We start from the raw sequence: 16185 nt of genomic DNA, 5'->3' as shown, positions 1-16185 counted from the left end.
ACCGCCGAGCGTGGGTTGTTGGCAACCGCTCTACAAGAACTGACGGCTCCCAGTTTTTGTAACATGTAGAGTGAGCATAAACCAGACCCGTTGTGCGACACTGCGGGGAATAAAATGCCCATATTCTAGCAGTCTCGCCTCTTGGTCGTTTGTTCTGTGTCAGACTACTCTCCTACGAACCTGACCTTGAGAATTTTTTAAAACAAAATGTTAATTGAATATTAAATTTCCTGTATTATTTTAACTGTTTTCTTGCACAGAGATGAAGGCAAAACATTTTGGGAAGAATTTTTCAAATGAAATTATTCATTTACTGGGATTTTATGGTTATTGATTTGTTTCTAATCAGAAATTCTGAGATGCATGCCCTATTAATTCAACTCTACCAAATTTTTATAAATATATGCATTTCTAAGCAGAGAACACCACTAGTCACAACTGAATTATGGGATATGCTAAAGTAATTTTGTCATCATTTGCTACCAGAATCTGAAGAAACACATAGCTGTATAAGCTTTACAAAGCAAATGGAATAGCATTTCAAGAGGGAGGACTTTTCATTATGCTGAGATGACTAAAAGCAGAGAATATGTGGAGATGAGTGACTTCTATTATAAGTTGCTTCTATAACTTTCTGCTTGAGAGAAACACCCAGTGGGAAATATCAACTCCATAGCTGACTATCTGAATGGAAAAGCATTTTATAGTGTGTTTTGGAATTTAAATAGAATTACGACATTTAGTCAAAACAAATTTTGTTTAACAATCACTACTATCGTTGTTAAGACAATTTAATTTGGAAGGCAGACAAGTTGCATTAAGGCATCCACTTATCTTCAGTTTTTTGCAGCTATCATCCACATGTCAATTTATCACAGCACAATAAGGATAAAGTAAATCAAGGAAAAATCATAAAAACCAAAAGAACAGCAGCTGTTGGAAATCACAAACAAAAACAGAAATTGCTGTAAAAAACTTAGCAGGTCTGGCAACGTCTATGGAAAGAAATCAGATTTAATGTTTTGGGTCTAGTGATCCTTCTTCAGAATGCTACCAGACCTACTGGATTTTCCAGCAATTTCTGTTTTTGTGTCAAGAAAAATCATGCCCATGTATTTTCAGTCACTCTTCTCACCCTTAGCCAAAAGAATGACGTGAAAGCAAGTCTCTAATAGCCATTTTAATCAATCGGATCAGATGTGTTATGACACACCTCTGGAGCAGGTGGAACTTGAAGTCAAGCCTTCCAGCCCAGTGGTAGGGACAAGAGCCCTCAACCAAGTCTTTAATAAGCTCTTCTTTTGAATGATAACAATATTGTTTAGGATTAGCCAAGAAAGAATAACTGAGAAACTGCATGCTAGGTCAGGTATATCTTTCCTCCCAAATGAAATGCCTCAAATACACTGCACTGTGTTCCAGCTGAGAGCTAACAAAACTGAAAAACTTGCTGCATCTGACTGCATCAAGGCAGAAATTCTTTTTTTGCAGCTAAGGTTTAAAATACGTGAGACCCAACAACTTAAATCTCTTCACACATATGTTGTTCAGCATCATTCAATTGCTTTTTTTTCCCCAAATTACACACACAAATTTAACATCTAACAAAGCACAAATATAAAGTACAAATTTTAAAGTTAAAGCTAGCTTTTCAAAGTATGACTAAATGGTACTCTGTCTAAATATCAGCCACATACATATAATCAGAGAAAGTAGCAGCAATTTAGGATTGATGTTTACGCAGAGTTTAAATGAAAGTCTAACAATACTGTTTTCATTAATGCCTTTTCATTAGATTGGTTATGTTAAAAAGTATAGAGATTCTAGTCTTGTGTTCAGAGACCAAGCTTTTTTTTGCATACCTGTTTTGAGCAGAGTTTGCTGCAGCCTGCATCACTGCAGCAGCAGCCTCCTGCGCCTTGCGATTTACAGTTGCCATGGGTGGACCCATTCCTGCGCCAACCTGCTGTGACATGTTTGGAGAGTTTGGGGTCATATTTCCCATGTTGCCAGAGTACGGCCAGTTCGACATCCCTGATGATGGCATTCTCCCCATAGTCATGTTACTGCAAGGTTGAGCTGGACCCTGACCATGCATCTGGTTACTCATATTCACACTTATGTTGCTACCCATGCCTGGGCCTGGACCACTGTAGTTGGTGCTCGGTATTACACCATAATTTGGCGGTCTTGGATAATTACCTAAAACAAAACATAATTGAAACAGATTGCTTATATGACAGCCAGTTATGAGTTATCTATGGTTGGAAAACTGAGAGGTCATAACTGTTCTCCATGTAAACTAGTTATGACTCCTATACAAACTTTATATTACAACAAACAGAGCCATCAACTAATGTTTTGAAGAACTGAGACTTGGGAACAGCTTCTAGACTTTGAATCTTAAAACAATTCCTGAAGAACCTCAGCTTTAAAGTCAAACACTTAAATTTCAAACTTTTCTTGCTTTGCTGTGGTTCTGTTCGCCGAGCTGGAAGTTTTTGTTGCAAACGTTTCATTCCCTGTCTAGGTGACATCCTCAGTGCTTGGGAGCCTCCTGTGAAGCGCTTCTGTGGTGTTTCCTCCGGCATTTATAGTGGCCTGTCCCTGCCGCTTCCGGTTGTCAGTTTCAGCTGTCCGCTGTATTGTCCGGTATATTGGGTCCAGGTCGATGTGTTTGTTGATGGAGTTTGTGGATGAGTGCCATGCTTCTAGGAATTCCCTGGCTGTTCTTTGTTTGGCTTGCCCTATAATGATAGTATTGTCCCAGTCGCCACACACGCAGACGACAAGCAACATGAATTCGACTGGGACAACACTACCATTATAGGGCAAGCCAAACAAAGAACAGCCAGGGAATTCCTAGAAGTATGGCACTCATCCACAAACTCCATCAACAAACACATCGACCTGGACAATACAGCGGACAGCTGAAACTGACAACCGGAAGCGGCAGGGACAGGTCACTATAAATGCCGGAGGAAACACCACAGAAGCGCTTCACAGGAGGCTCCCAAGCACTGAGGATGTCACCTAGACAGGGGACGAAACGTTTGCAACAAAAACTTCCAGCTCGGCGAACAGAACCACAGCAACGAGCACCCGAGTTACAAATCTTCTCTCAAACTTTTCTTGCTTTGTTTAAAGGAATACTTAAAGAACACATTTATAGCAAAAATTTCAAAAGTGCAAAGTTCCTCAATTGAAATAGTGTTAAATTTCTAAAGTGAACTATCTTGCTGCATTCTCCATTTTTACTCATGAAGAGGAATTCTATTTCCATGCCACATTCACAGCTTCTGTTGTCACAAACCTAGAGCTTACCACAAAAATTACAACTTCAACTGTCAACGAGTTTATGAAAAATCATATCATTATGAAAATCAAATCTAACTGGACAATTTACATTTTAAAAAAAGCATCCAGATTAAAATCTAGTTTCCCCGACTTGGGAATCTTGAGCATGATGTCACAGACTCAGAACAGGGCATTTAGGACTGATATGAGGATCAATTTCATTCACAGAGTTATGAATCTTTCGAATTCTCTGCATCCAAGAACTGCAGATGTTTAGTTTGAGCATATTCAAGATACAGGCTGGTAGATTTTTAGGTAGGAAGGAAATAAAAGGGATGTGGGGATAGTGCAAAAGGCTGTTGAGGTAAAACATCAGTCATGCTCCTGTTCAATAGTGCATAGTCTGGAAGACTCATATGGAGTATTCTAGTTCTTACCTATAAAATAAATGCTGTTTTGAACATGACAGAAATGTTTCCCAACCAACAGACTAAAATGTTACATGGCTTAATGGTCATAGTATTAAGGAATGGTTAAGATTCTAAAGCATTTTGATTTCTGATCTGTTCCTGGAACAGAATTGCCACAAATTAGTGCCCAGGCTTTACAAAAATCTTTCTTGCCAGCATAAATGAATCCATTAAATGAAAGTCAAGCCCTGTCAGCATTCATCAGGAGATGGAATGATGTTTATACAAAGTGATTTGTTATGGAGCTAGCCCGGACACCAAATTTAGAGGTTTCACTGCTGGGGAGGAACCAAATTAAACCAAACCTGAACACATATTTACAGTTTAAAAAAAAAGCATGACTTCAAATAATAGTTCAACAGCTTGAGAAGTTAGTAAAAATGAGAGACTATGGATGGAAAATGGACTGTCAATGTTGCAAAAACATTAAGTGATATAAATGCAGTATTTTTACCAGCTCCTGGATAGACAAAATGGGAGGGATGGTGGGGGTAAAGAAACTTTATGGACATTGCTGCCTCTTGCCATGAACTCTTCCTTCCCTGGCAAAATTGTTACAAGTCTATGACACTGCACGAGGGTTCCTGAAGAAGGGCTTATGCCCGAAACGTCGATTCTCCTGTTCCCTGGATGCTGCCTGACCTGCTGCGCTTTTCCAGCAACACATTTTCAGCTATGACACTGCACGAGCAAATTTTGATCTCAATGAGCAATTTTGGTTTATCCTGCTTGGGTACTTCAGCATAATTATCGCTTATGAGTGGACCTCAAATATTGTCTTAAACACAGTACCTCTGAATATATGTAAAAACACATTAAGGCACTGCTGCATTTATCTCAAACAATAAATAAATACGAATTTACCCTGTGGAACATTTCATATATGTTATTTATAAAGAGTTATACTGCAAAAAACATGTCAGTTAAGTGTTTCTTTCAAGATTTCTTGGCTAAAAAAGAAATGCATAAAAACAGAATCTCATGCAACATCTTAAATGAGAGTTGGATTATTTATAAAACTTTGTAAGCCTCATCAACCCTCTGTCAGTAAATACCAGTACAATATTTTAGGAAATCTTACCCAATGTACTGTGGCATTAAAAGACGACCTTCAGAATATATTCAGCACACTATCCACTGACAAATAGAAAATTAGCACTCCACAATGTATATGCCTTACTAAGAAATAACTTAAAAGAACATTACCGAATCAGCCTCAGTTCCAAGGGAATTCTAGGCACTACATTTCATGAAAGATATAAAAGTCTTACCTGGGAAGTAGGACTTCAATAATGAGGAGGGATTGGTAAAGTTAGGATCACTCTCCTCGGTACAGAAGTCTAAAAAGAAACACCTAATAGAGATTTTCAAGATAATGATTTGTTTCTTGACCAATTCTAACAAAGCCTATCCCCTATGGTGCATGGGTCAAAAGTGAGAGGTCATTCATTCAAATCATTAGCTTAATGTTTCGAGAGCAGATGGTGAAATTCTTTTTTCATTCAGTGTTTTTAGGAGCTGGAATACTCTTACTGGAAAAAAAGGTAGAAAAAGATTCCAGAAATAAAGCAGCTGGACAGATATTTTAGGATGAGACATTTAGGGATTATGGTCAAAATTATGAATATGGGACGAGGAATGACAGCTGTAAGAGTAACACAAGCATGAAGGTCTGAATGGCTGCCTTTGTTGCAGGTGTTTTAGGATTCTGAGATTATGAAAACATGCATACATTGAAGAGCTTTTCCAAACTGTGCAGTTGGGGACGAAAACATCTTTACAAGGTAATTTTTGTTGTATAGCTGGAAGCTTACGCTGAGCATCCTTAGGTTACACACAGTGTAACAGGACGTTATTAAGTTAAGGTCACACCACTGACTTGTTAATTGCAGGTTCTTAGACTGTGCAAACTTATTTAAAGGATGGTGGAAAATGGACCAACTTTTCATAGGCTTTCATAGAAATGGAATATTTCACATCAAAATGGAATATTTTGTAATTTCACATGAGACTTTGATAGCTTTCATAACTTAAAGAGAAAAAAAATCAAGATAACTAATTGCAAATGTTCAAAGAATTCAGCATGATTTTTTCTTCTGAGTTTCCTGCTGGACCATACTTCACTTTAATGCACCATGCAATCATAAACAGTAGTTTCCCTTCATTGGTCATTTCATTCTTTATTTTTACAAACTGAGAGGTTGTGAGAAGGAAGCCCTATGGAATTATACTGTAGTATATCTGTAAGAGTGTCAAAATTAGAGTCGGAGAGATGAATAGCACGGAAACAGATCCTTCAGTCCAACTCATCCATGCCGACCAGATAGCCCAAACTAATCTAGTCCCATTTGCCAGCACTGGCCCACATCCCTCTTTACCCTTCCTATTCATATTCCCATCCAGATGCCTTTTAAATGTTACAATTGTACCAGCCTCCATCACTTCCTTTGACAGCCCATTCCATACACTCACCACGCTCCATGTGAAAAAGTTGTCCGTAAGGTCAGTTTTATATCTTTCTCCTCTCAGTCTAAACCCTCTAGTTCTGGATTTCCCCCACCCCAGATAAAAGACTTTGTCTATTTATCCTATTCGTGCCCCTCATGATTTTATAAACCTCTATAAGGTCACCACTCAGCCTCCGACACTTCAGGGAAAACAGCCCCAGCCTATTCAGTCTCTCCCTAAAGCTCAAATCCTCCACCCGTGACAACATCCTTGTAAACCTTTGTGCAATCTGAGTAGACATTGGTGAACAAAGCATTTGCCTTGGTTGAGATTGTTCTCCAACTTGCTTGTTGACACTCGAGTTTCAGGTATAAACAAGAAGATCTGGCGCGGTGGCACAGTGGTTAGCACTGCTGCCTCACAGCGCCAGAGACCTCAGTTCAATTCCCGCCTCAGGCGACTGACTGTGTGGAGTTTGCACGTTCTCCCCGTGTCTGCGTGGGTTTCCTCCGGGTGCGCCGGTTTCCTCCCACAGTCCAAAGATGTGCAGGTTAGGTGAATTGGCCATATTAAATTGCCTGTAGTGTTAGGTAAGGGGTAAGTGTAAATATAGGGGTAGGGGTATGGGTGGGTTGTGCTTCGGCGGGTCGGTGTGGACTTGTTGGGCCGAAGGGCCTGTTTCCACACTAATGTAATGTTATCTAATCTAAAAAGATAGAAATACTGGAGGTTTTTTGACAGTTATAGAAAAGTATGACGGCACGATTCAGCATCTTTACCAAGAAGGGAGGAGATCAATGAAAATAACTGAAACAAAATCACTACATATCTCTATGGACATATGCAATGCATGTTGTGGGATACATGGAATACAAATTTATAATATTCTGATATAACCCTGATCTCAACAGGACTGTATCTTCATATTTTAACATTTTGAATATGATGGGAATGAATCAGCAAGGGGTCCCATCCAACTGTAATTAGACTGTTATTTACTACATCAAATATGGCCATTCAACTCATCGAGTCCGTGTCAGTTCCCTGCAAAGCAATCCAGTTATTAATTTCTGTTTAGAGACAGAATTAAGTTTACAGTGATAGACCTCCATTCTCCTAATCACACCACTCAGACCAGGCTCATACATGAAGCTAGAAAATAACATTTATATGTTCTCTTTCAATTCCTGGGTACGTTCACAAGTATTCTACGCATTTATTTTCAAACGCAGTCACTGTTCCGTCACCAAACATGAAAACCAATTCCAAAACAACAAATGAAACAATACCTGGCTTGGTGCTTTTGGTCAAGGAGAGGGTGAGGAGTGAGAGTTTGGTCAGCAGAAGGAGGTAAGCAATTTTCATGCTAATTTAAAAAGGCATATGAAGCCTCGGTTTAAGTTCTTAGTGAAAAGATGCACCTCGAACAACGCAACATTTAAAAGAAAATACTGCATTGAAGTGTGAGCCTAGACCATACATTCAGATCATGAGGCAAAGTATTAAGATTCCCAGAATGGCACCGTGGTGTAAGCCACAGCCTTTGGGAGACAAGAGAAATAAGAGCTAAAAAAAAATTCAGTATATACATATACATTAAAATAATCTGTGAATGCAAATACTAATATATATTAAACTGCATCAAATCTTGAGTAGCAGCAAATACAGATTACAGGTGGGAAAAAATTCATGTAATTTTATTTCAATAATTTATGGAATATAAATTTAACAGCAAAGATATACTGACTCAGAGAAATCGGACTGAATTGTATTACTGTTTTAACTGATTTACAATCTGTTGACATAAGATCTGTTGAGCCAGGATCTTGTGCCCCAGTGGTTGTATCCCTACCTCAAAGTTCCGGTTTGAGTTCCACCTGCCCCAGAGGAGAGTCATAATATATTTGAAACGGATGATGAAAAACAATTCAAACCATCTGTTATTCATCAGGTGAAGTGATTAAACTAAACTGACTGAAGATAATTTCTGATCAAACCATTGAGAAATGTTATTCTACATCTTTGGAGTAGGTGGGACTTAAACCTGGACTTCCTGGCTCAAAGGTAGGCACATTACTGCTGCACCATAACAGCCTTTGACTGACTGACAGATGCCTGACCAACACAGATCAGCTGGCCAACATGGAATATTCAACAACCACATAAGACCCACATGCACGTTTCTAGAGTGAAGAACTTCTCACAGGAAGCAGTTTTGAAGACCATTAGGAATTTAAGGGCAGCCTTGCCTTGTTTTTGCTGCTTATGATAAAGATAAATTTAATCTTAAGTGGTCTGAACACTTTAAAAAGAACAGACTATGGACTATTTAAAGATAGCATTTAAGTTATGTCACATGTAGGATCTCGAATGGGTTATAAAGCAAGATTATCAAGATTCAGATCCTTGAAGCATTTAATCTACTTCTAGCACACTATATTGAGTTTTGAGTTGTAAAAATCATGGTTCCGGGAACGGATTGGCTCACTAATGTCCCTCTAAGGCTTGTATTCAAGCCAAGCTTAAATTCTGAGTTGACAATTAATCTCTCTCTCTCCCAACCATAATGTTGTTTTTGTATTAGTAGGATTTCAGTTTAAGTTCCGGCAACTGAAATGAATGATCTGCACAGCCTAACCCAGCACAAGGGCCACTAAAGATGGAGGGCAAAGAGAAGCAGACCTTATGTATATGCAAACTGATTTCAGGGATGGGCTCATTTACTGCTTCCCATCTTTGAGAAGTTGGATTAAGTTTAAGTTTTGCGAAATTATAAGCAAAAACAAAGAAGTGTGTTCTAGATTTCTAGTATCCAAAGACAAATTTCTGGAGAATCTCAATAGGTCTGGCAACATCTGTGCACAGAAAGCAGAGTCAACATTTCAGGTTTAGTGACCCTTCTTCAGAACTAACTAGATCCGAAACACTAACGCTGCTTTCTTTTGCAGATGCTGCCAGACCTGCTGAGGTTCTCCTCCAATGTCTGTTTTTATTTCAGAAATGTTAACTCAGTTTCTCTCCACAGAAACTGTCTGGTAAACTGAATATTTCCAGCTCTGTTGTTTCTTTTTAGTTTTCAGCTTCCACAATATTTTGCTAAAGTACTCATTAAATATTCTGATTTTCTGCGTCTCTCCGAAACCCTACGGGACTCTTGCAGTGTCCCTATTTCTGAGACAAAAGGTCCAGGTTCAAGTCCCATCTGCTCGAGAGGTGTATCAGAATATGTCTGAATATGTTTATAAAATCATCGATGTTAGCCTCCCTGACTTAACAGGCCCCACCTACTTCTTGCTCCCTGCTTGCTATTTAAGACCAATAGGAAATATTTGAGTATTCTTTCATATAAACAGCCATATAAAGTCTTTCATATAAAGTATTTTTTTTTCTCATTACATTCTCTGCTAACTTTAGGTTTTGGCCTGGATCTTTTGTGAAGAATTCATCTGACCCCTAAATGGAGGAAGTCAATTTTAACCAATTAGCAAGAACTTTCGAATGTTGATTGAAGGTGGATCAAATGACGGCAGGAAGATGGGAAGCCTTCAAAAATGAGATGATGAGAGTTTAGACACAGTATCTTCCTGTTAGCGTGAAAGGCAAGGCTGGTAGGTGTGGGGGTGATAGTTGACTAGTGAAAGTGAGGCTTTAGTGAAGAAAAAGAAGGAAGCATATGTCAGATCTCAACAGCAGTGATCGAGTGAATCCCTAAAAAAGAAGTATAAAGGCTGTAAGAGTATACTTAAGAGGGAAATCAAGAGGGCAAAAGGGGGACATGAGATAGCTTTGGCAAAGATGGTTAAAGAGAATCCAAAGGGATTCTACAAATAACGAAGGACAAAAGAGTGACTCGGGAGGTGGTAGGGTCCCTCAAAGATCAGCAAGGCCGCCTATGTGTGGAACTGCAAGAGATGGGGGAAGATACTAAACGAGTATTTTGCATCAGTGTTTACTGTGGAGGAGGAGATGGAATATATAGAACATAGATTCATAGAGATGTACAGCATGGAAACAGACTCTTCGGTCCAACCCGTCCATGCCAACCAGATATCCCAACCCAATCTAGTCCCACCTGCTAGCACCCAGCCCATATCCCTCCAAACCCTTCCTATTCATATAACCATCCAAATGTCTCTTAAATATTGCAATTGTACCTGCCTCCACCACATCCTCTGGCAGCTCATTCCATACACATATCACCCTCTGCGTGAAAATGTTGCCCTGTAGGTCTCTTTTATATCTTTCCCCTCTCACACTAAACCTATGCCCTTTAGTTCTGGACGCCCCGACCCCAGGGAAAAGGCTTTGTCTATTTATCCGATCCATGCCCCTCATAATTTTGTAAACCTCTATAAGGTCACCACTCAGCCTCCGACGCTCCAGGGAAAACAGCCCCAGCCTATTCAGCCTCTCCCTATAGCTCAAATCCTCCAACCCTGGCAACATACTTGTAAATCTTTTCTGAACCCTTTCAAGTTTCACAACATCCTTCCGATAGGAAGGAGACAAGAATTGCACGCAATATTCCAACAGTGGCCTAACCAATGTCCTGTACAGCCGCACTGGTCCAGATCCTGTTGTAATCTGAGGTAACCCTCTTCCTGTCCACTACACCTCCAATTTTGGTGTCATCTGCAAACTTACTAACTGTACCTCTTATGCTCGCATCCAAATCATTTATGTAAATGACAAAAAGTAGAGGGCCCAGCACCCTTCCTTGTGGCACTCCACTGGTCACAGGCCTCCAGTCTGAAAAACAATCCTCCACCACCACCCTCTGTCTTCTAGTTTTGAGCCAGTTCTGTATCCAAATGGCTAGTTCTCTCTGTATTCCGTGAGATCAAACCAGTCTCCCATGGGGAAACTTATCGAACACCTTACTGGGGTCCATATAGATCACATCTACTGCTCTGCCCTCATCAATCTTCTTTGTTACTTCTTCAAAAAACTCAAACAAGTTTGTGAGACATGATTTCCCACGCACAAAGCCATGTTGACTATCCCTAATCAGTCCTTGCCTTTCCAAATACATGTACATCCTGTCCCTCAGGATTCCCTCGAACAACTTGCCTACCACCGAGGTCAGGCTCACCGGTCTATTGTTCCCTGGCTTGTCTTTACCGCCCTTCTTAAACCACGTTGGCCAACCTCCAGTCTTCCGGTACCTCACCTGTGACTATCAATGATACAAATATCTCAGCAAGAGGCCCAGCAATCACTTCTCTAGCTTCCCACAGAGTTCTCGGGTACACCTGATCAGGTCCTAGGGATTTATCCACCTTTAACTGTTCCAAGACAGCCAGCACTTCCTCCTCTGTAATCTGGACATTTTGCAAGATGTCACCATCTATTTCCTACAGTCTAGATCTTCCATACCCTTTTCCACAGTAAATACTGATGCAAAATATTCATTATCTCCCCCATTTTCTGTGGCCCCACACAAAGGCCACCTTGCTGATCTTTGGGGCCCTATTCTCTCCCTCATTACCCTTTTGTCCTTAATATATTTGTAAAAACCCTTTGGATTCTCCTTAATTCTATTTGCATTTAGAAATAAACATCATCTTGAAAAATGTCCATGTTACAGAGGAGGTGCTGCTGAACGGTTCAAACACATAAAAGTGGATAAATCCCTGGGACCTGATCAGTTGTACCCTAGAACTATCTGGGAAGCGATTGCTGGACCTCTTGCTGAGATATTTGTGTCTTTGATAGCCATTGGTGAGGTACCAGAAGACTGGAGGTTGGCTAACATGGTACCACTATTTAAGAAAGGCTTCGGTTCTAAGTTTGCTCACTGAGCTGGTAGGTTTGTTCTAGGCCAGCCAGGTAACATAATCAGTGAGCCTCTGTTGGAGCATTGGTGTTTTCTTCTGCTTTCTATTTGTGTGTCTTGGTCTCTTAAGGTGGGTGAATAATTTCTGGTTTTTTTTCACAGAGGTTGATAAATGGGGTCCAAATCAATGTGTTTATTGATGGAGTTCTGATTAGAATGCCAGGCCTCTAGGAATTCCCGTGCATACCTCTGTTTAGCCTGTCCTAGGAAGGATGTGTTGCCCCAGTCAAAGCAATGTCTTCCTTCCTCTGTGTGTAAGGGTACTAGTGAAAGCTGGTCATGCCTTCTGGTGGCCAGCTGTGCTTGTGTATCCTGGTGGCTAGTTTTTTGCCCATCTGTTCGATGTAGTGTTTGTTGCAGTCCTTGCAGGGTATTTTGAATATAACATTTGAGTTGCTGGTTGTTGGTAGGTACATCAGTAGCTGTTTCAGTGTGTTGGTAGGTTTGTGGGCTACCATGATGCTAAGAGGTCGGAGTAGTATTGTAGTCATCTCAGAGATGTCTTTGATGTATAGTAATATGGCTAGAGTCTCGAGGTGTGCTGTGTCTTCTTGTTTGGGTTTGTTGTTTAAGAATCAGCAGACTGTGTTTATCGGGTACCCGTTATTCTTGAATACGCTGTATAGATATTTTTCTTCTCCTGCTCACCAGAGGCTCACTGATGATGTAACCTAACATGGTGATGAAACATCTGAGAACAAACCTACTAGCTCAGCGAGCAAACTTATAAACTGAATCTCAACCTGAGCTATAAATCTCAAAAATCGCAAACACTTATGGGTACAATAAAGTCAAACTAGCCTAAAGATGGGAAACCAATGCCATCCGACTCAGTGCCACCCACGAATAACTGTATTTCCTACACGAATGCCTCAGGAAACAGGTATTACCAAGACGGGCCAAGTAGAAACCACCTCTTAACACTTGTCAAGCCAGAAGAATAGGTGAATAGAACAGCCGCAGAATGTTGCCCACAACCGATTCCACATGTACGATTGGGAAATATTGCGTCACAAAACCTTGTACACCAACGTGACTGGCCAAGAATGGACAAACATGTTAGAAAGAGCCAGCAACATCAAACAACAGAGACCAAGACAAAGAAAAAAAACTAGCCCTACAAAAAAACTGGACAAGCTTGCACAAAGGAACAATACAGGCATTTCAGAAGCTTGGACTAAGAACTTATCGGACCGACCACTAACAGACACAGAAAAAGCCGTCCTAGGAAGAAGGATGACCTACAACTGCAAAGGTGCAGACCTGTGCCTCACTATCCACTTCACTATCAATGACAAGACCTACAAATAAATCAATGGTACACCAATGGGATCACCAATATCAGGATTGTCAGCAGAAGTAGTAATGCAGAGACTAGAACAAACAGTCCTCTCCACAATACAACCTAAACTTTGGGTCTGCTATGTGGATGACACCTTTGTCATCACAAAATGGAACAAATTAGAATAAACCTACAATATCATTCACAAATATCCTCACTGGCATAAATTTTACCAAAGACGAGAACATCAACAGACTTCCCTTCCTAGATGTCACAGTGGAATGAACAGTCAATGGAGAACTGCAGACTAGCGTCTACAGTAAAGCAACACACACAGACCAGATACTCAACTATAGGAGCAATCATCTCAACACCCACAAATAGAGCTGCATCAGAACATTATTTAAACAGGCCACAACACTGTAGCTCCCAAGAACTACAAGAAAAATACCTAGACGCATATTCAAAACAGTGGGTCTCCCATTACCAATCTTAATCTTACGAGACAATAATTGTCATCCAAATGCTTTCCCATAGATATCTGGTCCACTTGGCTACCTCATTCCCCAGCACCATATCCAGTCATGCCTCCTACTCAGTTGGACTAAAAATACACTGGACAAAGAAATTTTCATTAACACTTTGTATATGATATTATACTGTCTTGAACTCAGGTTTCTGTTTCCGTCACAATGTATTCCCACATGGCTTTTTGCATTTGAAGCTGATAATTTTATACTTTGTGCTTTTATAAATAGACAAAGGCAGTTTTAGAATGTATGGCTTACAATCCTACTTAGTACGCAACAAGTACTGTATAAGATAGAAAAAAAATTATCAAATAACTACCTATACATTCCTTTAAGAACCTTATTCAATTTTTTTTTTCCATACACTAGTGCTTTTCCTTCAACAATTTAGTTTAAAAACTCTTCCCAACAAGATTAGTAAACCTTCTTTCTGGGACTCTGGTCCACTCCTGCTGAGATGTAACCCTTTGGACAGATGTCTCTTATTCCAAAACTGGTCCCAAAGCCCCTAAGAATCTGAAGCCATCTCTCCTGCATCAAATCTCACACCATCGGTCCTCTCTGCCTTCCATATCTACTTTTACTAGTGTGTACCACTGGGTGAAATGCAGTGATTATCATCTTCAAGGGCTTATCTTTAACTGCCTCCCTTTCTCCTCAACCCCTATTGTGCCTCTTTGGTATCAACATGCATAAATAATCTATTGCCCCAGTGATGTCCTTTACCCTGACACCAGAGGACTCAATGCACCTAATTATCTCCTCATTATGGAATCTCTTCTAATGACTGCACTTTTACACATTGTTGTTCTTCTGTATGTGGTTCCTTGTACATTGGTATCATGCACTCGAGTGCTATCCTTTGTAGTTTGATTAACTGCCCATCAAATAACATTCAGTTAATGTTGCTTTTAGTTTGTTACAATGAAATCTTAAAACTTGAAACCTTGTATGATTATTCATTGGAAATGCAATTTTTTTGTGCCGAGTTATCGGTCTCTATGGGATCATAGGTACTATGACAGAAGGTAGCTGAAATGGTGTGAATGAGCATTTTACATTGCTTTCTTAAAGTTGCACACAGTAGGTAACTTTTTATGTCTCCATGATCAATAAACTGCTCACACCCATTGTACTGGAACAAGCCTATTCACAAATAATTATCAGAGGTTGTTTCGCTTAAGCTTGAGATTTAAACATAGGAAAATAAAGAGGAGAGAGACAGGGACAAAAGTGGTCAGTTGAGCTTTATAACACAAATCTACCAGGTCTTTCCTAAATTCAGAATGAAAATGCACAGTAATAATTATTTTGTAATGTTACACACTCTGATTAATTATGTCAATCCTACCATGCATATTTGTCTGTTCTCAGATATTGTGAAATAAAGCAATTTAATTAATACCTGACTATACTTAGAACATAGATATAGAATAGTACAGCACAGAACAGGCCCTTCAGCCCACGATGTTGTGCCGACCACTGATCCTCATGTATGCACCCACAAATTTCTGTGAGCATATGCATGTCCAGGAGTCTCTTAAATGTCCCCAATGACCCTGCCTCACAACTGCTGCTGGCAACGCATTCCATGCTCTCACAACTCTCTGTGTAAAGAACCCGCCTCTGACATCCCCTCTATACTTTCCTCCAACCAGCTTAAAACTATAACCCCTCGTGTTAGTCATTTCTGCCCCGGGAAATAGTCTCTGGCTATCGAATAGTCTCTGGCTTCACCAGGTACTTTCTCTGTCTTCAAAACAACTGGGAGGTAATTACATGTACGAAAGCTGTGAGCACAGATTCAGACCACAACAGAAATGTTATACTTTAGGTTATTGTATAACCAGATATTCAACCTAAGATGCTGAGATTGCTTAGTGGAGTAATTGGCATTGCTCTACTTGATATAGTATATAGGATCTTAAATCCATAAGAAGAAACCCAGAAACCGCAAGTTAATGAAGGGAATTGGTGAAAGATTTGTGGCACACCTTGCTCGCTTGGTGAAATTTAAACTGAGAATTCGAATAGAGAAGAATTTTGGGGCAACTGAGTTCAGCTCAAGGACTTATCACTTTTGAGTAATCCATCCAATTTAAGCCCTGGATACTAAACAGAATTTGGACATTGCTAGATTTAGAGACTCCATGTGATAAACACGAGGAACCAGGTTCAAGTTGTTGGACTCCAAATTAAAACGATCATATAAATGATGCTCAAGTGACTGATGTGATGTGAATTTGTGCAGTGTCAACTCAATTCTTCACCATATACACTAAAATGCAATTGCAAACAAATATGGTTAATATGACGAATTAA

At 39.9% G+C, this 16185-nt stretch overlaps 1 protein-coding gene across 2 annotated transcripts in view; it reads right to left on the bottom strand.

Annotated features, from left to right (window-relative positions):
• The window catches only part of arid1b (AT rich interactive domain 1B (SWI1-like)), a 583262-nt gene that overhangs the window by 146165 nt on the left and 420912 nt on the right, over window positions 1-16185 (bottom strand). For both annotated transcript variants that reach the window (XM_043696151.1, XM_043696152.1), the window contains exon 9: window positions 1863-2202. In XM_043696151.1, the coding sequence (XP_043552086.1) occupies window positions 1863-2202 (340 nt within the window). The remainder of the gene's footprint in view (window positions 1-1862; window positions 2203-16185) is intronic.

The sequence above is a fragment of the Chiloscyllium plagiosum genome, chromosome 9 (genome assembly GCF_004010195.1).
Source record: "Chiloscyllium plagiosum isolate BGI_BamShark_2017 chromosome 9, ASM401019v2, whole genome shotgun sequence".
Lineage (NCBI taxonomy): Eukaryota > Metazoa > Chordata > Chondrichthyes > Orectolobiformes > Hemiscylliidae > Chiloscyllium > Chiloscyllium plagiosum.
The sequence above is the reverse complement of the archived record's forward strand: the minus strand, read 5'-3'. Positions and strand labels throughout refer to the sequence as shown.